The following is a 22,941-nucleotide window of genomic DNA, read 5'->3' on the forward strand; positions in this document are numbered from 1 at the left end:
AGGAGGATCCTTTTATTTTTCAATTTGAACTGTTTAAAATTGATCAAACGGCTTCAATTACATTTGATTTATTTGTGATTTGAGATTTGTGCCATGTTAAAAAGAAATTGAAGCCTTTTGATCGATGTTAAATAGTTCGAATTGGAGAATAGGAGGGTCATCCTTTTCTCAAGAAAAGGAGCAGATTGGCTTCCCCATCTAGGATTATGGATATGGGATTTTTTTAATAAATCATAAATGGGAAAAAAGAAAATTAACAAATTAATTTAATGGTTTTATTTTTTATAACAAGTACTTAGAGATGACAATTCGATCAAAACTAAATTTTTAATTTTGTTCTGAATTAGAAACTCGGCCTCATAAATTCACAACCTTCAACTGAATTACCGAGTGAGCCGTCCGCCCTCAGCTGACAAACCTAAAACCTCTTTACAAAACCCTAACGGCTGGTTCGACATTTCTATTTGGGTGCGTTTGGATAAATCAAGGAATAGCAGCTATTCCTGGGTTCGGAATAGTTGCTAACCCGAGTTATTCCTTTGTTGAGAATAGCATTTTTTTCATCCAAACGTGTTGTGTTGAGAATAGCTCGCCAGAAATAGCAGCTATTCCTTGTGTCATCCAAACATACCCTTTGAGAAAAGTAGACTCGGTTTCTACGTTGGAAAAAAAATCGAGTCAGACCTCCATTTTTTCTCCCCTTCGCTCCACTTAGCAACTGCTTGATCCGCCTCCCTTCATCGTTTCTCACTTTCCTTCACTTCTTTTGGTCGGGGTGCATCCCTTCGATCAACTCTCGCCCTTGGATTAGGTAAACCTAGGGGTGTCAATGGGTACGATACGGGGAGGGTGGAACCATTTTCATACCCATACCCACTAAGAACTGACCTTACCCATACCCTACCCATACCCGTTATGATTAACGGGTAACGAAACGGTAGTTGACGAATAACGAAAATACTAATATAATGGTTCGGACAGCATAGGGTCAATTTTGTCACTTGTCACATTCTTTCTTCTAACATTTCATTCCATCTATTTCAATTATTAAATATATATATATATATATATTCATAGTATAACCTTGAGAAAGCTGACATGTGATGGAAAATTCAGACGCTAACACCTGAGCTGACATTAATGGATTACTTATTTGGACCAAACAATACATTATTGCCAGAAAATAAGGTGATGATATATTTTCTTTGAAACATGAAATATTTTCATTTGCAGAATTGAGAAAAAGGCAATAACGATGAATAAGGAAGAAAACAAGGAAATGAATTCGTTGATATATGTCTCCAGCGTTGATACAAGCATACAACAATATGAAAAGAAGAAAAATAAATAAATTGAATATAATATTGGTATATTTATATATAATATATTTTATATAATTACCCGTTACCCAACGGGTAAGAAATAACCTTTATCCATACCTATACTCGTTTATCCAACGAAATTTTTTTTTTACCCATACCCATATCCAATAAACTAACAAAAAAAAAAATTACCTATACCCGTCTTATCGAATATGATACGGGTAGGGTAAACGGGTAAACGGGTGTCATTGACACCCCTAGGTAAACCCTTGAATGCGCTGAGCTCCCTTTTCTTGTTGTGTTGATTGAGGACTGAACTGGTTGTATCACTTGACATTAGTGCCTTGAACTGCTGCATGAGATAAACTCGTCATCCTTGTCTAGATTTCTTTGGGTTATAGACTATACAGACCATAGCCTATGCTGCTAATAGGGCCGGTTTGTCCATGGACAACCGGGCTGAACAAAGCAGGGCCAAAATATGAACGGGCTGTAATGTAAACGGGCTTAATATCCAGTTCAAATGTAATTGAAAAAAAAAAAAATTCGGACCGGTCACGGACTGAACGTAATAATAACCAATAAAGGATCGATCTCAGTTTGAGCAACCCAGTTGAAAGCCCGTTCTGAGCCCGTTCTGTATCCGATCTCTCTGAGTATCCGACTATCCGATCTCTGGCTCTCTAGTCTATGCGCCGCTTAAACCATTTCTCTGCGCCGCCTCAACCATTTTACTTAGCGACGCTCAGACTCCATTGCGCCGCCCCTCTACTAACCTAGAGGCGCGCCTTGCTCGTTTCCTCTTCGACGGCTTCTTCTACCAGGTTGGTTACACTCAATTTCCCTCAATCTCTTCTCTTCTCTTCTCTTCTCGTCTCTCTTTCCCCTACAAGATGCTGGTAGAATTCATTCTCAGAAAACTTGAAATATCTAAGAAGTATGGGTCTTTAATTCAATCATGTATTAAGTGGTGAATGACATTGTTCAGTTTCTGTGTTGTGTAATGTTATATTTCCTAATTTCATAATGACTGGAAGGTGTTTGATGAAATGTCTAGAGGTGGAACTGTGGAAGGAGTAGTTTAGGGGTATTTCAATTGTGAGTTTGAGTCGTATAAATGTACCTCATTTTCTTCTTTGAGTAAAATGAATAATTAGTTATTTGCATATGTCTGTTCACATCTAATGATATTTTTTTATGACCGTGCAAAATTAACTGGATGGTACTTGATTTGTTGGTTTTAGTAGAAAGAAACAATTTGCTTCTTGCTAATGCTCGGATTTATCTTTCTGATACTTATATCAGTTGTTGAATTTATGGGTGAAGTTTATGAGAAAGTGTTTACAAATTACAACTTGACATCAGTCATTCTGAAATTGTTTTAAATTTAAAATCTGTGACTGCCAGAAAACCTGAGAGGTAGATACCTCTTGGTACCAGTCCATGCCATGATTAGTATTTAGTATGTTCATCTCTTGACCAAATTAAACCTTGATTGTGGCTAGCTTGCTTAATTTGTGACTTTGTCTATTGTTCAATCAGTTTTATAGAAGGAGAAGCATTGAATTGAACTTTGTGTTTCAGGTCTCAAGTTATTTGGGTTTCGGGTTCCAGTGTACAGGATTTGCTAGTTGAATTGAACTTTGTGTATTTGTGAATTTTGTATTAAGCCAACTATTAGATCTGAACTATATTGATATATTTTGACTACTTTTTTTATTTTATCAAATATTTTGACTAAATTTGTACTATCAAAATGCAATACAGTCTTTAAGAAATAACCCCAGCAATACATTGAATTAAACCTTTTTTTTATTAAGGAAATTGTTATTAAATCTCCAATGGCTAGCATTTACATTACAACGAGTTCTTTACTTAAATATGCAATGATTTGTAACATATTTTATTCCGTTTATGATATTTTAATAGAAGAAAATAAAAAGTCAAATGCAATTTGAGTCAAACCATAGAATTCTCCTTTTATTTATAATATTTTAATAGAAGAAAACAAAAAAAAGGTCAAATGTAATTTGGGTCAAACCGTAGAATAAGAAATTTCAATTATTAAGTCCAATGGCTGTGACCGAACAAGTTTGTTCGGACATAGATGAACAGGGCCCGGGCCGGTTGATTAATCGGACAGTCTCTTCGTGAAACGGGCCTGGTTCAGACATCTTCCAATTAATTTGGTTTGGACATGGTCTGGACTTCTCCTCTTTCCATTCAATTTGGACTGGGCCCAATTGTCCTTCCATTCAATTTGAACAGGTTATGGTTTGGCTAATATATTATTTATACTTGATCTTCATTCCTTCTGTTGAATGATTGTGTCTCATTGGTGTCCCTTTTCCTGTTGCAAGCTCTATGTTATGAATTTGTGGTTTTCTAATTGTTTTTGTTGGGTACCATTCCAAGCAACACTTGAAAATGTGCATCACAATGTTTGATGGATATCAAATTTGATATTAGTTCAATGGGAACACCATACTGATTTTGCTTTTGTCAGAAAAAGTTTAATGGATATCAAATTTGATTTCCTGTTTGATATGTGTTACAGTATACTGTTATTAGTTAAATGGATATTAAATTATAGTGTTATAGACTTATAGTGCACTCTTTTTGATTGAATTCAGGTCATTCTTATATACTGATATTCTAATTACAGTATACTGTTTTATGCTTTATGTTGGTATATCGCTGCATCGTTATGGATATCAAATCTGACAGATTGAATCTGAAAGTTTTCATAAAGAAAATGTCTGTGATTTTATTGATTATTAAATCATAAGTTACAATGTACAAAGCTAGAATTGGGAATTTGGGGTGTAATATGCAAAGTCCCATCATTTTTTACAAGTGTCCCCAAGAGGTGAATCTCCGGTAAATATATATGTGAGTATCGTAATTAGAGTGCTGTTTATGTTGAGAATGCTTATAATTGTTTTCTGTTGGCACGTGAAAGATAAAAACATGAACTTCCTAAAATAAAATTCCCATCTATTTGCCAAACACCCATGCTATAAATATTCCCATGAGTTTTCTCAACTTGGGAATTGACAAATTGATATTCCCATGCCCATCTAAAAATTATCATTCCCATTAAAATTCCTATTGCCAAGCAGGCCATCAGGAAAAAAGAGAAAGCAAAGGAAAACAGAAATTCTTGAAGAAGAGTATACTGAGAGAAGAGCAGGATGCAGAACGACGACGTAATATGGGACGTCATCAGGCACCACCACTGCAGCTACATGGCCAAGTAATTTTCAATCTCTTCCAGATCTTATTTTATCATTCCTTTAGTGAGGACAATTTTGGTTTTATTGAGTGATTTTGGGAGACTGAGATCGTCTCCTTTCTCATTATAAGTTCTCTAGCTGACTTGGATTTGATGTCCTGATTTGTAATTTCTGTTCTTTTGGCGTTTCTCAGGATACAAACTGGGAACTTTTGTAGAAATCCCTATAATGTAACGGGTATTTGTAATAGGAGCTCATGCCCTCTTGCAAACAGTCGATACGCAACGATTCGTGATCATGATGGTAAGAATCTAAGCATTTTCTTCTTGGTTGTTTTAATCATAAACTATGTTTATGAGTCAAATTAAGTTCTGGTAGGTAGGATGATAAGTGGATTTGCTGATGTCAAGTTGATGTTAAATTACTCCGTTATCCCCAAATTATAAGAAAACTAAATGGGCTGTCAAGCTTTGATTGCTTTCTATCAAGTTTCACTGTATATTGAATGTGCCTGATTGAAGGTTGGAATTTTTCACACACCGTACCATAAGGAAATTTGAAAGTGATCTTGGTTATGCTGATTTTTTTGAAATTTAGTGGAGTATGGTGGCATTCAGCAAATCTAATATGTCGCCTTATTTTTTTTCACCATTTTTATGATACAGCTGCATTAGATTTATTAGAAGTTGCTTCAACTGATTTGATTTTGACTTTGTAAGTTAACTATTTTCAGGAATCTTTTATCTTTATATGAAAACAATAGAAAGAGCTCACATGCCAAATAAATTGTGGGAAAGGGTTAAATTGCCAAAGAACTACATGAAGGCTCTTGAAATTATTGACAAGCACTTGGTATGTAATTTTATTGATCAACGAATGTTTGGTGACATCAGTATCTGATTAAATGACTACACAAACTTTATATTTAGACTTTTCAGTACCATCCAATAAGGTCTTGTGCTAGTATGTTCAACTCGGTGCATCTATCTGATGTCTATTGAGCCTGTACTATATAGAAAGATATTTTGGTATTATTTTATTACATGTATTTTTTTTATTACTTATGTTTAGTTTTTCATGGATGTCATAGGAATATTGGCCAAAGCTGCTAGTGCACAAAATTAAACAAAGGCTAACCAAAATGACACAGTACCGCATTAGAATGGTGAAGCTTAGCAAGAAAGTCAGGTATGAGGGCCCTCCCTTTCTCCTATAATATTTTATTATCGTCATTATAATTTTACACTTCTTCTTCTTCAAAGCCTTTATTCCCAAACAAGTTGGGGTAGGCTAGAAATGAAACCCAACCGGAATCAACATCACAGGGACTTCCTAGGAGGTCACCCATCCTAGTACTATTGCCCAATTCGTGAGGGTTTCATTTCCATAAAGAGGCTGTTTTTTTTACCACTGGCTCATCAAGCCTATCACGAACCCTCGTCCTTTTTCCTGACTTGGGACAGGCTGTGTAGAAACTACACAGGCGGAGTTGTCATTATAATTTTACACTATTAGTCTCATTTTCATTTTACTAAAGCAAGAGACACTTGCTATTATTTCTAAATACAGAACTGAAAACTTATTTTATTTTTCCTTTTTCACCCCAGCCCTCAAACCTCATTTTTAATTTAAAGCAGTCAATTTCTCTTTTACATTTGTGTACATGAGAATCCTTCAATAATGAATTTTGCACGTTTTCTTTTTCATGCCTTTCTGTACTCCAGTTTCCATCCATTGGATGTTTAAAGTGAAATCACCTGCAGCACCAGAAATTACACCCAGCCAGCCCTCAACCAGTTTAAAGCACCAACAGAAATAACCAAAATGAATGTGAAATTGTGCATAGGATCTCAACACACATCAGTACATATCTTTTTTTTATAAATTAAATAATGCCAACTTAGAAGTTTATGAGTCCAGCATTTTACAAGTCAAGAAAACATATTGTTCTTTCTAAATTTGCCCAACTGATTAGCAAATATATTACTTTCATCATTGAGAAAGGATCATACCACTGTAGTGCATTCTCCATATCATCAGCTAAAACTAACAGTCTAAAAAAGTCAATGCAAAACTAAGTAAACTAAATTGCAATTAATATCCACAATAATAAGTACATAACTGTGCAGCATTGTTCCAAGTTGCATATTTTTGTCTCCTTGGTCCTCTGCCTGGGCTAATAAGAAAAGGGAAATAGAAAAGGCAAACATTAAATATTCCTTCACACAATCTCATAGGGAGCCCACTAGGTGGATCTGAATAGGAAACATATACATCCTCCTATCTGATCCAACATTTAATCAAATTGAAATTAAGCCAGTCATATCTTAATCACTGTTTTTGTAGTGTTGTAATTGTTATGTTTTTCGTTTTTGTATACACTCAGAGAAAAGATAATGACTGTACCAAGGAAAGAGAAGAAACGTGAGTCTAGAAGAGAGGAAAAGGCATTGAGGGCTGCACAAATTGAAAATGTTCTCTCTCTCTCTCTCTGTATTACATATTTGTGCAAGATGCTTATCTTTTTACTGGATTTTTTTTCGCTAACACAAGATAGCGGGTTTCTATGTAGGTCATCGAAAAGGAATTACTGGAACGCCTGAACAAGGGTGTCTATCCTGATATTTGCAACTATGATGAGGAGATATTTAACAAACTGCTCGATAATAACGAGAATCAGAAAGAAGCAGAAGAAGAGGAAGAGGTACAGTTGATATATTAATTGGCAAAAAAAGGAGAATTCTACATTTATATCTCTAGTGTATATTTATGGTTCATAGTTTTGATTTGTTTGATCAGGAGGCTGAGGTGGAATATGTGGAAGGAGATTATGAGCTTGAAGAAGAAGAAGAACTAGAGGATGACATAGAAGACATGGGAGACCTCTTGAAAGCCAATGATTTTGGTATAAATAACCACTTTTCAATTAACCTGTCAATTTCAATTTTCTTCCGTCACTTTACATTAACATATCAGTCTATTGTTTATTTCGGTCTTTTATTAAGGGTTTTTGAAGTGAGCACTTCATGTCCATCATTATTTTCTGAAAAGACTTGTTATATGCAGAAGTTCTGTTTGGTAAATGTAATAATAATTTGGTGCAAAGATAATTAATTCTAGTTGCTCTATTTGTCTAAGAAGTCTATCAGTAGTAGTACTGTTTTTTTAAATGCAGATGGCTTTAATATCAGGTTGAGGTTTAATGCCCATTTTATTTTTCTTAACTCATCGAATAAATTGCAGAGGATATAGAGGAAGATGAAGATCCATTGGAGGAACAACCAGCTCAGAAGAAAAAGAAGAGTGCATTTGTGTCTTATCCTTCAGAGAAAAATGATGGTACTGACAAAGTAAAAAGAAAAGGCAAGAAGTTCATTGTTGAGGTAGCATCTCTCTCCCTCTCTTCCCTTCAAATTTCTCACACGCAACCCCTATTTGTGAATTTGTCTGAATCTACTTCTAAGTTAAATATGTACCCGGTTATTAGTGTTTGATTCCAGGACCACATGCATATTGTTACTTTACCTGTTGAGGAAAGTTTAGGTTGTAAAGATAGAAATAATGTATATCGTTGTGCCAAACAAAAGCAAACAAATAGATAATAGTACAAACAGGGCATGTGCTGTAAAGTTGTACTATTGTTGATTTCACCTCCGGGGGATATTGCTATATATTAATTTAATATGTAACAAATTATGATTGTTTTAATATAGTCAATGTTGCTTTCTAATATGGTAGACTTTCAGCAAATATATCTCTATTTGTTATGTAATAGTGAAATTATAAACAAAAAATCAACATGGGGTCATTTTCTACAATTCTTATATTATAATATATGTTCATTTTGTACTATTCCAATTACAATTTACAGAACAAGAATGAAATACATTGCAAGTGTGGCCAATTCTCAATTTTACAGTTCCTATAATTCTCTCACTATTCTTAATTTAGCAGACAAACAAGCCACTCAGGAATTGAGAAAGTGGGAATAGTGCTCTATTCTGACCCTTTTGTTCCTGTTGATCTTTATCATGTTCGGCTGTAATAGAGAGTTTAGTTGAATAAATTCCTCTATTCTGCTGCAATTGAGCAGGCACAAAAAGTAATACACCGAGGATTGAAAGTTTGAACCTAGGGGTGTAAACGGATACGGATAATCCGCTTTGTATTCGCTCCATATCCGGAGATTATCCGAATCTGGATTAAACGGATACGGATAATTACGGATACGGATATGGATATTTTTTGCATAGGGTCAAATTGAACCAGTTCTGCTGTGTGTGTGTGTGTGTTTTTTTTTTCTTTTGACAGAAATCTATTTATTGACGTAATGAGAGGATTTATTGTGTTTTGGCAGGTTGAGCGGGATGAAGATATGGATAATAGAGAGCACAATATAATGTGAAATTATGCATTCTAGAAGTTACTGTCTTGATAGCTCAAGTGCTTTCGGGTTAGGCCAAGCAATTGACATATTTTGGGACTTGTGCATGCAGAATTACTAGATTTGGAGGAAAAAAAATTGCTTTGAAAATTCTCTACAGTTTTGATAGATGTTTCTTGTGAACTGGGATTCATTATATTTATCATTATCTTTTAGTTTCTATTGACAAGAGATTGCCTTTTTATTTTGCCGAAATTTTTTTAATTAGCACCTCATAAAATCGCAATTAAATGATTACCATCCTAATCAACATATTTCAAAACATACCATCGGCGCCAATCCAGTTCGCACACCACATTGGATTGTTGCGTCGATTGGGGATGTGCATTGATTTGGTGTGTAGACTGGGTTGGTGCACCAAAGTGGCCACTGCTGCGCAATATGCACATAAAAAGCACCACTTTGGTGTGCCAATCCAGTCTGCGCACCAGCCCAATTTGGTGCGCGGACTAGGTTGATGTCGGTGGTATGTTTTGAAATATGTTGATTAGGGTAGAATCATTCAATTACAATTTATTAGAGTGCTAAGTAAAAAAAATTCGGTTTTTTTTGTTAGTTCAAGCCCATAGGTATTGTTGACGACGGAATTAATATTCAGGAAAAAAATATATTATTCCAAATGATACATTGTGATGCATAATGTGATCTCTACAAAAGTCTAAATTTACAGCCTACTAAAATAAATGGAATTTTCATCCTGGTTTATTTTACATTTGTTTTTTTATATTTATGCTAAGCTGTGTTCTGATATTGATACTCAAAGAAATCGCATGCCAATAATTATGTCTTAATTGAAATAAATAAGTGTGCATTGATAGTTTTGTTTTGAGTATGCATTCACATAGATAAGTGCGCATTTTAAAGTGCAAGAAAAATTCATAAAAGATGTTAAAAAATAATTCATAAAGAGTATATAACACAAATATCACCAGACGATACTTTGAAAATAATCGGGCGGTTAAATGATGTACAGAAATAGGCTACTAATGCTTTGATTGACCTGAACCTCATGTCAGCTACGTGCATAATAAATTTGTACAAATAAAAAAAATACACTGTTTATGAATATATATTGCTAACATGCACACAGTATGTATCTAATTCTATATAGCAGCGCATCCGCATCTTGTCCTTCTGACGCGTTACTTAGCTTTCCTCAGTCCAATATATTTGTTCGGATTGATCATGTATTCATGACTTCATGTAAGCTTTGGCTTTTGTACGAATAAAATATCTTTAATCACCGTCCCTTGCAGTTTATTTCAAGAAAGAAAAAAATGGTAAATTTCGCTCTAGGTCACTAAATTTTGTTATTTGTCACGAATTGGTCACTCAAGTTTGATTTGTCCCTTTTGAGTCACTCAACTTTGTTATTTGTTCCAATCAAGTCTCTCTATTTTTTCTATCCAAAATTTTAACGGAATATGCTAATTCCGTTAGTATTTTGAATGAAATATGCTCATTCCGTTAATATTTTGGATGAAATGAGTATATTCCGTTAATTTTTTGGACGGAATAAGAGTATTCCGTTAAAATTTTAGATGGAAAAGTACAGAGGGACTTAATTGGGACAAATAACAAAGTTGAGTGACTTAAAAGGGACAAATCAAACTTGAGTGACCAATTCGTGACAAATAACAAAGTTTAGTGACCTACACCGAAATTTACTCAAAAAAAAAACTATCTAAGATAGGAATTCGGACTCTTTCCTGAAAAATCATGCAAAATTTGTTGTGTCAGTAAATTGATGAAAAATTAAAATCTATTAAGTTTATAGATCATGATTTTTTTAAATTGAATAAACTTCATTATTTTTTAAGTGATTAAAATAGATTTAAGTTTATATATCATGATTTTTTAAATGACTAAATATTATAAAATGTCATATTATATTATTAGATTGACTTCAGGGAGAAGACCTTAATACATTAGGGACTGTTAGACAGTCCTCTAATAAGTGGGAATTAAAATTTAATCTTTGTCAAGGAAGATATGCTCGATGAGATGGTAGGATTAAGAATGAAAACTTAATATGAATAAAGTATATGTTTATTATGTAATTAATGCTATTATGAAAGCTACATGACATTACAACTTGGTTTATATATATAATTATGTTAATTTTGATCAAGTTAATAAAACCAACATTTACTGCATTAAATAAATTTTATTAAAAATGTAGCAACAAAAATTTAAGAGTGAGAAGCAATTTATAAACTGAATAAGCAAGACAAAAAATAGATTAAGTGCATGATGTAAGTTTGCGATTCAAATTTGAACCGTAAAATAATTGGAATCACACAGTTACCAGAAATCAAAACAACCACATCTCAACCAACAGTGGTACTTGTTGACTTGTTCTATGTGCATATTATTTGAGTTTGTTTAGTAATTAACATGACCAAGACAAAACATGTCTGTATCCAATTCAAGAACGAATCTCATACTTCAGCAATTTTCACAATTAACTGAGAAATCTGGACCAAAAAGAAATCGGATTTATTTGTTGTGGATTTTAAAAAGAAACACTGACAAATCAATCTCTGGCCACAGATAGTTCAAAAAGAAACTAACATAATAAAAAAAAATATATGAAAGCAATTCGCAGATCATCAAAAAGAAAAAAAAAAAAATCACCAGTATCAAATAATTCGCAGCAGGAATTAGAATAATTATGAAAGCAGTATGAAAGAAATTAGAATAACTATTGAAGGCCCTCATTAATTTCCAGAAATTCAGAAGTTTAACTATTTCTACAAAATCAAACTATAATTCTGATTGAGTTAAACACTGGATAGTATCAGAATTAGAATAGTTCACACAATAATAAATTAGAATAGTTCATGCATTGTTACTGTACGAGTCGGCTGGTCCTCTACCAACAAGAGTTCCTCTAGAGGTCTACCAGAAGCCAAAGGATGCTACAAGGAGCTCACCTTTTACGAGGGTATAATTGTCCAAAAAACAAGCTGAGGAGTCCCTAAGGAAGCTGATCGGCTGAATTAAGTGAGATCAAAACCAAAGGAGGCCTAAAAAAGCATCACCAAACAGGTACTTAGTGCTTTAAAATCAGTGGTTGCCAAGCAAGCGAAGAAATAACTAAGGTGGATGTTATTATTATATTTTTTTTAAATTAAAAAAAAATTCAAGCTTAATTTTTTTTTTTTTGCATTTATTATTGCATATAAAAGTAATTGCGTAGGCTTGCGAGGGAAGTGATCACTTTATCCTAGAAAAAAAAAATTTTACAAAATTATAAACACTAAAATAAAAAAGTTGAAAAACAGGCATTCAGAAAAATAAATAGGCTCATAAATAAAATATATAAAAGATGCCAGAGAAAGGGAAACAGAAAAGAGAGTTCATTTCACGTTTGAATCAACATGACAATAATGCCATTGAAATTACAATAACAGTTGAGAGAACTCAAAATATCATTACCAGAACACAAACCCCCCCCCCAAACCAAACTAATAATCTAATATGATCCTACCATGGATTTGGTGTGACCCAAATTGATGGCATGAGATCAGTCGGATCGTTTGGATGATAACTTTTTAAGCTTTTATCTTCAAAGTTGAACACCCCAGAATCATGACATGCTTGACCTTGAGAATTAGTAAAAAGAAAGTTTGAAACATGATCATCGTGATGGTCATCAGTAAAATAGATACGATTGCCCATGCGACTAGGGCACAAAGATGCCGGTACCGACAGTGAGGTGCTATACCCTAAAAAGAGCGATTGATCATGTAAGCTCTCTAATTCAGACCAGTGATGGTTGATTTCTGAGGTCCCTTCACAATTAGTAAAAGTAACAGTAACAGATGATGAATTGCTCTCAACAAACTCCATGACCTCAAATCTGAAAGTTTGATTAATTTTGGTCTTTGTCGAGTCAATACGGGGTTCATTATCATAAAATTGGTGGGGCCCCCGGCAGTTATTGTTCTTGTATCGTCGTATATAAACCCTCAACACTTGCAAAAGGCCTCCAGCAGAAGCAACCAAATACCTTCTAGAATACGGGCGGCGTTGCATTTGGGAAATCAGAATTTTGGCCTCAGCATTTGGATCTTTCCCGCAATAAGAAACCAATGATCCGTCCTTGGTAACTGCATAAAATTTCTCCTGATAAAACACAACATCTTGGATTTCTCTGATACAACCCTTAGTTTTTGTCCATTTGTTACCTCCAATTTTGCAAAACCACAAACAATTCATAATAATGGCCATTACTATGCAATCGTTTCGGTGGGATGTGGGATCCAATGAAATAATTGCTTTTGTGATAGCACAGAATGAGCCTTCCAAGGAAGGAAGTCGAATCTGACATCTAGTTAATGGATTTAAAAGAGAAACCTCTTTGCCCCGAAAGCCAGACATCACTAACCAGCCCCAATTCGACCCACAGATCCATTTATTCACGGCTTCCGGGAGATATATCCTTCGATCCACCGATTCTTCCCTCGAGCAAGCATACCTGCGCGAATCTGAATCTGGTTTGCATGACAGGAGAAGTATAGGAGCCCCAATAGGTCGAGGATAGCAAAGAGATAATGGGATACCTTTGGGAAGCCGAGATAGGTTATCGAAATAAAGCGAGCGCCAAAATTTACAAACAGCCCCGAAATGTGCAAGATCCCGGTGGCTTAATCTCTCTGCTATTTCTTCCAAAACTCCACTGGGAAGCTTGCTCCAGTAACCCATGAACAACGGTCGGATCGAAAAGTTGCGTCTCGGTGAGTTCGACTCGCGTCGAGGCAAGGTGTGGGCGTGTGGCGTGTGGCCAGTAGGAGAAGAGAAGAAGAGATGAGCTGGATACTCCGGGGGTGTAGGGGGTCAGTATTTGTGTGCTTTGAGATTCGTGCAGAACGTCTTTAAACGGTTGGGATTTTCCATAAAATCACGCAAAGTTTGAGATATCTCTGAGGATACGAAATCGACCGTGAGTCCGTGCTCCGTGACGGTTGGGTATGAAGATTTATTTTGGGCCTAATACTAGGCCTCGTAGGATTTCTTCGTCTGTATGCACCAACCAATTAGCATTTAGCAAAAGTATATATATATATATTTTTTAAATAGCAGGTCTAATTAAGTTTGCCTAAGCTTCTCCAACGCTGAAATTGCAAATCAATTTCAAAACAGCTGTCAATTTGAAATGAGCAATTAATTGCAAAGCAGTTACATTCTTGAAATAACACTAATTGCAAAGGTTTATATAACACGAATCTTAAAAAGGAGCGGACCTTCCATTTATTTCTCCCACCATTCTCTCCCTATTTTATTTTATTGAAACTCTCTCTCTATTTTTTATTGAAAACTTGGTCAGAGGCTGTGAAAGGTAATGAGAAGAGAATGAGACAAAATAGTTTTTTCAGAAGTGAGTTTTATACTTTTGGCAGCGAAGGAAAGAGAGGATGATTTTGCAGCGAATAGAAAATGTTTTTTTTTTCTCCAGCGTGTTCATTTGAAAGCTTTCAAATGCTCTTTCAAATAATGAAAGCTTTTTTTTTTTATTAATAATAATGAAAGCTGTCAAAAATTAAAGGAGTTATGCATCGGTGAAAGTGAAAAAGCAAGCGCCACGTAAGATTTTGCAAGTCAATTTGAAAGGTGTAATTGAGGTTTTTTTTTTTTTTTCTTTCTCTACAGGTATAAAGAAAGAGTTCTGAAAGAAAGAAAATCATTTCCCGCCGAATCGTAACTCTTCAGTGGCAAACCCGCAAATAACCATAAACCCATGACCCCCTCCCTCTATTGACTGTTGTTTCTCTTATAAAACCCTCTCTTCTCTTACCCCCACCACATTCCAAGAAAACAAGACTAGAGAGAGAACAATCGGCCATGGCAAAGGAGAAACAGAGCCTTCTTCTCCTTCTCCCATTCCTCTTCCTCCTTACTCTCCCCTCCCCTTCCCTCTCCATTTTAGAAACCTCTCTCAATGCCGCTATCACATCCCTTCGATCCAACAGCTACACACTCTTTGGCAACGCTATCCTCACTTCAGATCTCTACACCGACCTTCTTTCAAACGATTCTGCTTCCTTCACCCTCTTCGCACCGACTGATCCATCCCTCTTCACGCTTGATATCTCAACCCGTGCCGATTTGTATGTCAGCTCACTACGCCGCCACGTGGCAATTGGTCAGCTGCAGTCACTGACCCCTCCATTTCCCGATGCATTGCCTTCTCTGCTACCTGATCACCCCGTTTCCTTATCTATGATCAATGGATCTGGCATTGTCACAGCGAATGGGGTTGTGATTATAGCGCCTCGTATATTTGATGGCCCGGATTTGACAGTGCACGGTTTAGCTGGGATGCTTCCCGTCAGCTTTGCATATCCACCTTCGATTGCTCCAACCTTGAGCTCTGCACCTTCCATATCTCGTACACCCAGCTCTCTGTCAATGGATCGAGTGGTTGAGGCACCAATGGCACAGATGGATCAGATATCGCTACCTCCTGAGATGGCGAGATTGTCTCTTGATGAAATTTCACCTAGTCCGATGGTGCTGAGAAATGGAGAGGAGTGGTGGTGCTTGACTGGAGAGGTTGAAGAAGCAGGTTGTTTTAAAGTCAGCTCTGATCTAGGCCTTGCCAATGCCAGCCCTCCTTCTATGACGGGGATTGAGGGGGGAATTTGAATTCTTGTGTTTTTTGAGGGTACAAATGTAAAAATGCCTTTCAAGCCTTTTGGATTTTGGTTTTCTTTTTCCTTTCGAATTTGATATTTCTTTTATTGTTTTTAGTGTTGTGAGAGATTGGAAATTGAGTAGGAAAGAAAAACAGGAAGTACAATTGTAGTTAGAATAGGAAAGAATAAAGCTGCAGTTTGCAGTTTGTTGCAACTGAAATTTACAAAACTCTCCTTGAAATTCAAGGATTTCCCTTAATTCAATAATGAATTTTATTCTTTACCATAATCATTCGTGCTCTAAACAAAATGAACATGGCTAATTGCTTCAATTGTTCTTGTCGACTTCTCTTATTGTAATAAATTGAGAATTAACTCATACAATGTTATAGTGGAAATCGATTTTCCAAAATTTTATCCTTCTTTTTGTATAATTTGGTACTTGACGAAGCCTTTGCACACCCTTTTTGTTGAATTTATAAAGAACTCGCTGACATCGAGAAATAGAGCAAGTTCTGCGGTTTCACAACTCAAATCCCCTTAACAATAGAGCGTTTTGTGTCGAGCATCGATTATATCGTTTAAACTTATAAGCAACAGTTCTCTCTCATATTTCTCTCTCAATAATCACTATCTAATAGTTTAGATAATTTTTTTGTAATTAATCAAACTTATTGACATTAATTCAAACTCTCCAGAATGATTCCAATGATCTGAAATACTCACCAATTGATTACACACTTCAAAATCAAAGGCTTGTGATAAAACAATGGAAAACTGAAAAGAAGTAAGAGACAATGATAACTTTCTATAACTATAAGTAGAAGAATTTAATTATAAAAGAAAAAATACCAGTTAATTGTTACTTACAGGTACTGGTACCATTTTCTTTTGACACGACTAACGTCAAAAAAGCATGAATGAGCCTTATAGAGTTTCCAACTGAAGCAAAAAATAAAATAAATAACGTGCCCAAAATAGAAACCAACATTTTTATTTATTAAATGAAACTGTCTCCATTTCAGAACTATATATGAATACAATTGGCAACAGCTTTAAGTTCATTTTTGAATTGATATAATATTTTAGATCAGCAGTTAATCATTTAGGTAAACAATTAAAATTTCAATATATGAAACGGGCAAATTATTGCCTTTCTTTAAAAAAAAAAAATACGGTAATATGTGGTATCATACAAATAAATATGCGGTAATATATAGCCGAATATACGGTAATAATATATAGTAATAATACGGTTGTTTATACGGACTGCATATATGAACTGCATAAGAATTTCTATGCAGAGTCCAACCGTATATATATATGCGATCACATAAACCCCATTTTATTAAACTGCTCAGATCTGCAAATATTTTTATCCTTTTTCACGCACGTTCACCGTTAATTCAATTACTGTCTGTTGAAGATCGAAATAAAAAAATTATTATAATCAAGATTGAATTTAATAAAAAAAATATACTATTTATCAAAATATGTTTTAGAGTGGGACATTTTTTCAACAAATTCTTATCGACAGTATTAGGCCCAATAGAAAAATTATGGGCTGAGTTTTTCAAATAGAAGCTCCAAAAGCCCAGAGAATAACCAAAACATCTCCATTTTTCAAACAGGAGACGCTCTGTTCGTGAGCTTCGGCCTTTGTTCTCTTCCTCCCATAGAACATACGAGGGTCAGTGATGGCGAGTGGGTCCGAGTTGCCAGTGAATGAATCGAGCGTGTTGAAGGGGCACGAAGGGGCGGTTCTGGCGGTGAGGTTTAATGCAGATGGCAACTACTGCCTCAGCTGTGGCAAGGACCGGACTCTCCAGTTGTGGAATCCCCACCGTGGGATTCACATCAAGACCTACAAATCACACGGTCGTGAGGTCCGCGATGTCCATGTCACCACGTATTTTATCTCTCTCTCTCTCCGCCAAGTTCAAATTATTTCTGATATAGTTCACAATGTAGTTCAGTTTCTGGTAAACCCTTAAAATTAGGGTAATTTTTATTTTTATTTTTAATGGAAACAATCCAGTTGCTCTAGGAGCTTCAACTAATGGAGTTATGGAGCACATATATTTCTAGGACCATATATTTTTTTTTTGTCAAAAATATATAAATGTACATCTAAAATAAAAATATGTAGAAGAGGACTACATAGAATACATAACAGCCTGCAATTCTTAACATGTTGTCATTGGGGCAGTGAAGTTGCAGTTGTTCGATTTAATTGACTGAACAGGTGGTAGAACTATGCAAATACAAGTGCAATTAAAATATATATATATATATATATATAGCTGTGTAAATGAACATCTTTTGACATGAAGAAAAAAAATAATCAGGGATAATGCAAAGCTGGTGTCTTGCGGTGGCGATCGACAGGTATTCTACTGGGATGTCTCCTCTGGCCGTGTTATTAGAAAATTCCGTGGCCATGACAGTGAGGTTTGTATTAAGCTTCCTGTCCGTGTTCATTATTTTTTGAAGCAAATGTGAAGAAGATACCGTTCTTTATTATTACCCACATTATCATGCATCTCCCTTTCTTGGCTGTGAAAAAAAAAAATCAGTTGTATCATCTTATATTCTCAATACATCTTACACAAAATGCTTCAACTATGGGTAATGATCGTTCCACACACCTTTATGCTTTTTTCAGAGTTTATCTCCTATGATCTGAGAATTTTGTTAAATTGTTGAGGGTGATAAATTTGGTACGTAGATTTTATTCTCTAAGGACCTAATATAAACTTTGCGTACTTCGCTGGCTAGTTAATTGCAAAATTTTATATTTTTAACAATTACTCCATGAATTAAATTAAAATTGCCTTTTGTCTACTTGGATTGAATTTTGTAAAGTTACGAAGCAACTATTTTTCCTACATTGATAATAACTATTTTAATATATATTCTTATTTCAGGTCAATTCTGTGAAATTTAATGAGTACAATTCGGTGGTGGTGTCAGCTGGCTATGACCGTTCTGTACGTGCATTTGATTGCCGGTCTCAAAGCTCTGAGCCGATTCAGGTTTCATTTCTCAGTTCAAGCGCATAAAACCAATTTCTGTAATCAAATTTCTGCTTAAATCAATTTTAAGTTTGTTTTGGTTTGCAGATAATCGATACATTCCAAGACAGTGTGATGTCAGTTCATCTCACAAAAACTGAAATTATTGCTGGGTGTGTTGACGGCACTGTTCGTACATTTGATATTCGCATTGGTAGGTAAGTACAAAAAGAAAATCATATCGCGTTTGAATGAAAATGGTTTTTCCATGACTAAAATGCTGTATTTATATTAAATTGTTTGATATTTACAGAGAACTTGTCGACCAATTAGGCCATCCAGTGAACTGCATTTCTTTGTCAAATGACAGCAACTGTGTATTAGCTAGTTGCTTAGATTCCACTTTGAGACTTCTAGATAGGTAATTTAACTTTTTCTTTTTCTGATCTAATAATATACTTTTCCAGGTGGAAATATACTTTAATACCTTGTGCCTTGACATAATGTGCTTCTAGGCTTTATCCTGTTTTTTCTTTTCTTTTTTTTATTTGCAAAATTGTTTATACTTTATGTTATTTTGTTCTCAAATTTTAGGCTCAAAGCAAAAAATTAGCACCGTATTAAAATCAGTTTCTTAATAAAAAATTAAAACAGAAGTTGCTCTTAAATTCTGGAATCTGCATATAAGTATGGAACGGTATCTTGGTGATGGCTAGCATAATACCTCCCTAATCAAATAAAAATGCTTGTTTGAGTATTTTTATTTAAAATTTAGTCAATTTTTTTCTTTATTAGGTCTGCTGGAGAACTGCTACAAGAATACAAGGGCCACAAATGCAAGGTATGGTAAATATGATTATCTCATGTTAAAACGCAATCACAAGTTTGCTTGAGGAAGTAAAATAGTTGTATTATCTTTGCTGAACTCTACTGCAGTCATTCAAGATGGACTGTTGCCTAACAAATACGGATGCACATGTGGCAAGTGGATCTGAAGATGGTTTCATTTATTTCTGGGATTTAGTAGATGCCTCTATTGTCTCGAGTTTTAGGGCACACAATTCAGTGGTACTTGATTAATTTTAGGTTTTTTGTCCATTTAGTATTTATCTTTTATTGTTGGGGTTGAATTCATTTATGGAAATTTATTTATGTTTTTGCCTGTCAACAGGTGACGAGTGTTAGCTATCACCCGAAGGATTCCTGTATGCTGACATCATCAGTAGATGGCACCATTAAAGTTTGGAGAAAATGATAGCGGATTAGTTTTACAAAAAAATTGGGTCATTGGAGCATGGAAAAAAACAGTACGATTTGCTGATAGAAAAGCAAAATAAAAATTGGTTCATGCTGAGAAAGCTATTTTCCAGATGTGTTTTTTCTTTCTCCGCAACTGTAATGAACTCTCTTGAACTTGTAGTGTATTAACTTTCCCCTTGCTGTAAATATTTTTTTCGCCAATCCGGGTATATAAGGTACATACAGTTCTTAAAGAAGTATGGTGTACCCACTTTCTTATTTTTTGTTTTTTGCGCTTTCGGATGCTAGCATTTGATTCTAAAAAAAATTGTATTTTGAAAGCTTTTGTACGTTATAAATGGTTTCTTATGACGCTGTAGACGATCTCTTCAATTTATTTTTATTTTTTTGTAAAAATAGGCTGATATTTATAACTATTTTGTGAAGGTGGACTATTAAAAATGGAGAAAAGTCAGTTCGATGAATATCAAAGCCGTTCAATCATTTTAAGACTTGTGCACGTTGTATACCAAAAAAATTAGTCTTTCATCTAGTAACAACAAAAGACAACATTATATGAGTAGGAAGCTGTGGATTTGAAATCTGATAAATAGGCATTAAATGAAAATTAGTAAGTTAGACCACCTTTTTTATTCAAAACAAAAAAGAAAAAAAGTTTGTACACATTGCCCGCTATGACTTGTGTTCACGAATTTTAAAATAGATCAAACGGGTCTGATGTCCACTGGACCCAAACTACACTACTTAAAAAGACATTATATTAAATATAGATTTTGAAAATTTTGTAATTCCTGAATATGAATTTCATGAAGTATTTTGAGAAAGAGTAGAGTTAAAATACATTATAAGTTTTGTATCCCAACTATATCCCATATCTTTATTTCTATTTTGAAATTCAAACAATCGATCCAAACTGCTCATCATGATCTCTATATTAAAATGTACTTAGACACCAAATTTTACATTTTTTTTTAGATAGGTACAAAATCACTGCTTACGGATCCTTCAAAAACAGTGATTTTGTAGTAAAAAAGTTACAAAAAAATATAAAATCCGGTCTCTAAGCATATATTATTATGGATATCATATTGAGCGGTTCGAATCAATTATTTGGACTTTAAAAATAGAGATAAAAAATGTAAAATATGTCTGAAGTACAAAACTAATAATACATTTTAATCATAGTTGAAATACCGTTGCACAAAAATAAGTTCAACGCATACTCCATGTTTCTTTCCTGATTTCGGTGAGAAAAGAAAAAGTGTATTTTGAAATTTTTATGCATTGGGTCGGTAATTTTTTTTTTCCGATTCACTGATTCAAAAGAGTTTTTCAGTTGCCTCAGATTCTTTGCGGTCTCCATCACGGCCATTTTTATTAATAACCCAAAAAAAAAGGTTTTTTACAAAAATAACCTCAAAATCTTAATTTTTCGAAATATGACCAAACCGCCAGGGTTGCTGGCGGTCCGCCAGGGACCAGACCGCTGGTATCCCTGGCGGTCCACTAGCTGTCCTACAAAACCAGCATTTTCTCTCTCCAGCACACACTGCAAAGAAGGAGAAAGAACGAGCGCAGGCGATTATTTGGGCGATTTCAGACGACTAAATCTACATGTAATTTTTTTTTTCATTCCTTTGTAATTATTTTATAATTAGTCTATGTTTACTGTACAATTAGTCTATGTTTGTGGTTCTGTTGAACAGGATGGACAATAGCGAAAGAGGTACTCATGCTGCCAAATGTCACTGTAATGCAATACTTCTTTTGAAAAGAGTTGGTGTCAAATATCCCATTGAAAATCTACCCCTTTCAGACGATGACTTTGTTGAAAATCCATATGGATATGGTCTGAAAAAAAAAAATTCATGAAGACCCTCCAACCCCAGACTTTGTTCCATGTACTTATACTAGTAAGGCGAGCACATCGTCGGGTGTCACCAATCAGAAGCCGGCGGCTAAGAATACTGTTGTTAAGAATCCGGCTGCTAAGAAGTCAGTTGGCAAGAAGTTGACTGCTAAGAAATAGGATTTTAAATTCGTCAATTTAGTTTTTCCGTTGTGAGATGTTTCTTAATGTATTTTATCATCTTGTTAGACAATTTATCATTTATCTCCGAATTAATAAGTTTACCCAAGCAAAATAATAAGTTCATCTTTCATGACGTCGGAATAAACCCAATAGATGAGAAGATTTTCTGGTGCCAGCTGCAGGTGCGGCAGTACTTGTAGACCCTTGGCTACTAGATGATTGGGTCGCAAGAGGTGGTTGTGTTCTACCAGTTGCTTCAGCAACAACACTCGCATTTTCTCTTTCATTGTGTTCGTTTATGGCATCTGAACATAACAACAGAATCCAGTTATTAATATAATAAAATCATAAATTAATTCTGAAAAATGCTACATACTTGCCCTGCGCCTGTCAGAAACGGAACGACGAGCCTGATTTCCCGATGGCCTCCTACCACCCATCTCGTCCATGGTCATTATAGCACGTTTGTGTCTCCTCCTCCCCTTCCTTATCCATCCTTCTGAAGGGAGTATTCTATAACCGACATACACAGGCCACTCATGCTGGTTGGGATAAGAATGGAAAGATCCACCCCAAGTAGAAGCAAGGTAATTGGTACGATACATGTCAGCGACATAGTGATCCTCGCAGAAGTTTCTCACTCGGCATACCGCCATCACGCGACTACAAGGTATTTGTGTTAGTTGGGGTCCTTGGCATGTGCAGGTCACCTCTCTTGCCTCTCGAAATTGCACTACGTACTTGAAAACCCTCTTCACAAACTCCATAGTGCCATCTGGTCTACGGCTGGAAGGAACGTACTCATTTGGATTGTGCACTTCGAATTATGTACCATCATTACCCATCGGGATCACGGTCATAGTTGCACCTTTGTTCCTGTGTTTTCTTAGTTTCTCCTCCACCCTTGTTGAAAATGATTAGTTCATCTTTATTAATTCTGCGGCCTTAGCACGCCGTTCCTGAAACCAGGTATTTAACTTGTAGAAAGTGTC

The 22,941-nt window shown here is 35.1% G+C and overlaps 2 protein-coding genes across 4 annotated transcripts; both read left to right on the plus strand.

Moving 5' to 3' along the window:
* Positions 1-643: 643 nt before the first annotated feature.
* On the plus strand, positions 644-9,171 carry LOC144566126 (MAK16 protein-like protein). 3 transcript variants are annotated; one of them, XM_078316024.1, is made up of 10 exons: positions 644-811; positions 4,445-4,578; positions 4,752-4,861; positions 5,292-5,410; positions 5,649-5,746; positions 6,945-7,032; positions 7,131-7,262; positions 7,358-7,463; positions 7,802-7,941; positions 8,916-9,171. In XM_078316024.1, exons 2-10 carry the CDS (start codon positions 4,517-4,519, stop codon positions 8,961-8,963), a joined length of 903 nt encoding a protein of 300 aa, XP_078172150.1. In that variant the 5' UTR covers positions 644-811; positions 4,445-4,516; the 3' UTR covers positions 8,964-9,171. The 3 variants fall into 3 exon arrangements, with proteins under 3 accessions (XP_078172150.1, XP_078172152.1, XP_078172151.1); XM_078316026.1 differs by having other exon boundaries at positions 681-825; positions 4,461-4,578; XM_078316025.1 differs by lacking the exon at positions 644-811 and adding an exon at positions 2,027-2,146.
* An 8,106-nt stretch (positions 9,172-17,277) lies between these two features.
* LOC144566830 (Transducin/WD40 repeat-like superfamily protein) lies at positions 17,278-20,103 on the plus strand. Its single transcript, XM_078316859.1, has 8 exons — positions 17,278-17,552; positions 17,992-18,094; positions 18,571-18,678; positions 18,766-18,875; positions 18,971-19,078; positions 19,453-19,498; positions 19,594-19,725; positions 19,829-20,103. Exons 1-8 carry the CDS (start codon positions 17,341-17,343, stop codon positions 19,910-19,912), a joined length of 903 nt encoding a protein of 300 aa, XP_078172985.1. The 5' UTR covers positions 17,278-17,340; the 3' UTR covers positions 19,913-20,103.
* Positions 20,104-22,941: the final 2,838 nt, after the last annotated feature.

Source organism: Carex rostrata, chromosome 15 (genome assembly GCF_964058835.1).
Source record: "Carex rostrata chromosome 15, lpCarRost1.2, whole genome shotgun sequence".
NCBI lineage: Eukaryota > Viridiplantae > Streptophyta > Magnoliopsida > Poales > Cyperaceae > Carex > Carex rostrata.

Coding starts and splice junctions, on each gene's coding strand:
- LOC144566126 (XM_078316024.1), top strand. CDS start 4,517: ATGCAGAACGACGACGTAATATGGGACGTCATCAGGCACCACCACTGC. Junction 4,579..4,751: donor CACTGCAGCTACATGGCCAA/GTAATTTTCAAT, acceptor GGCGTTTCTCAG/GATACAAACTGGGAACTTTT. Junction 7,464..7,801: donor CTTGAAAGCCAATGATTTTG/GTATAAATAACC, acceptor AATAAATTGCAG/AGGATATAGAGGAAGATGAA.
- LOC144566830 (XM_078316859.1), top strand. CDS start 17,341: ATGGCGAGTGGGTCCGAGTTGCCAGTGAATGAATCGAGCGTGTTGAAG. Junction 19,079..19,452: donor ACTTTGAGACTTCTAGATAG/GTAATTTAACTT, acceptor TTTCTTTATTAG/GTCTGCTGGAGAACTGCTAC. Junction 19,726..19,828: donor TTAGGGCACACAATTCAGTG/GTACTTGATTAA, acceptor GCCTGTCAACAG/GTGACGAGTGTTAGCTATCA.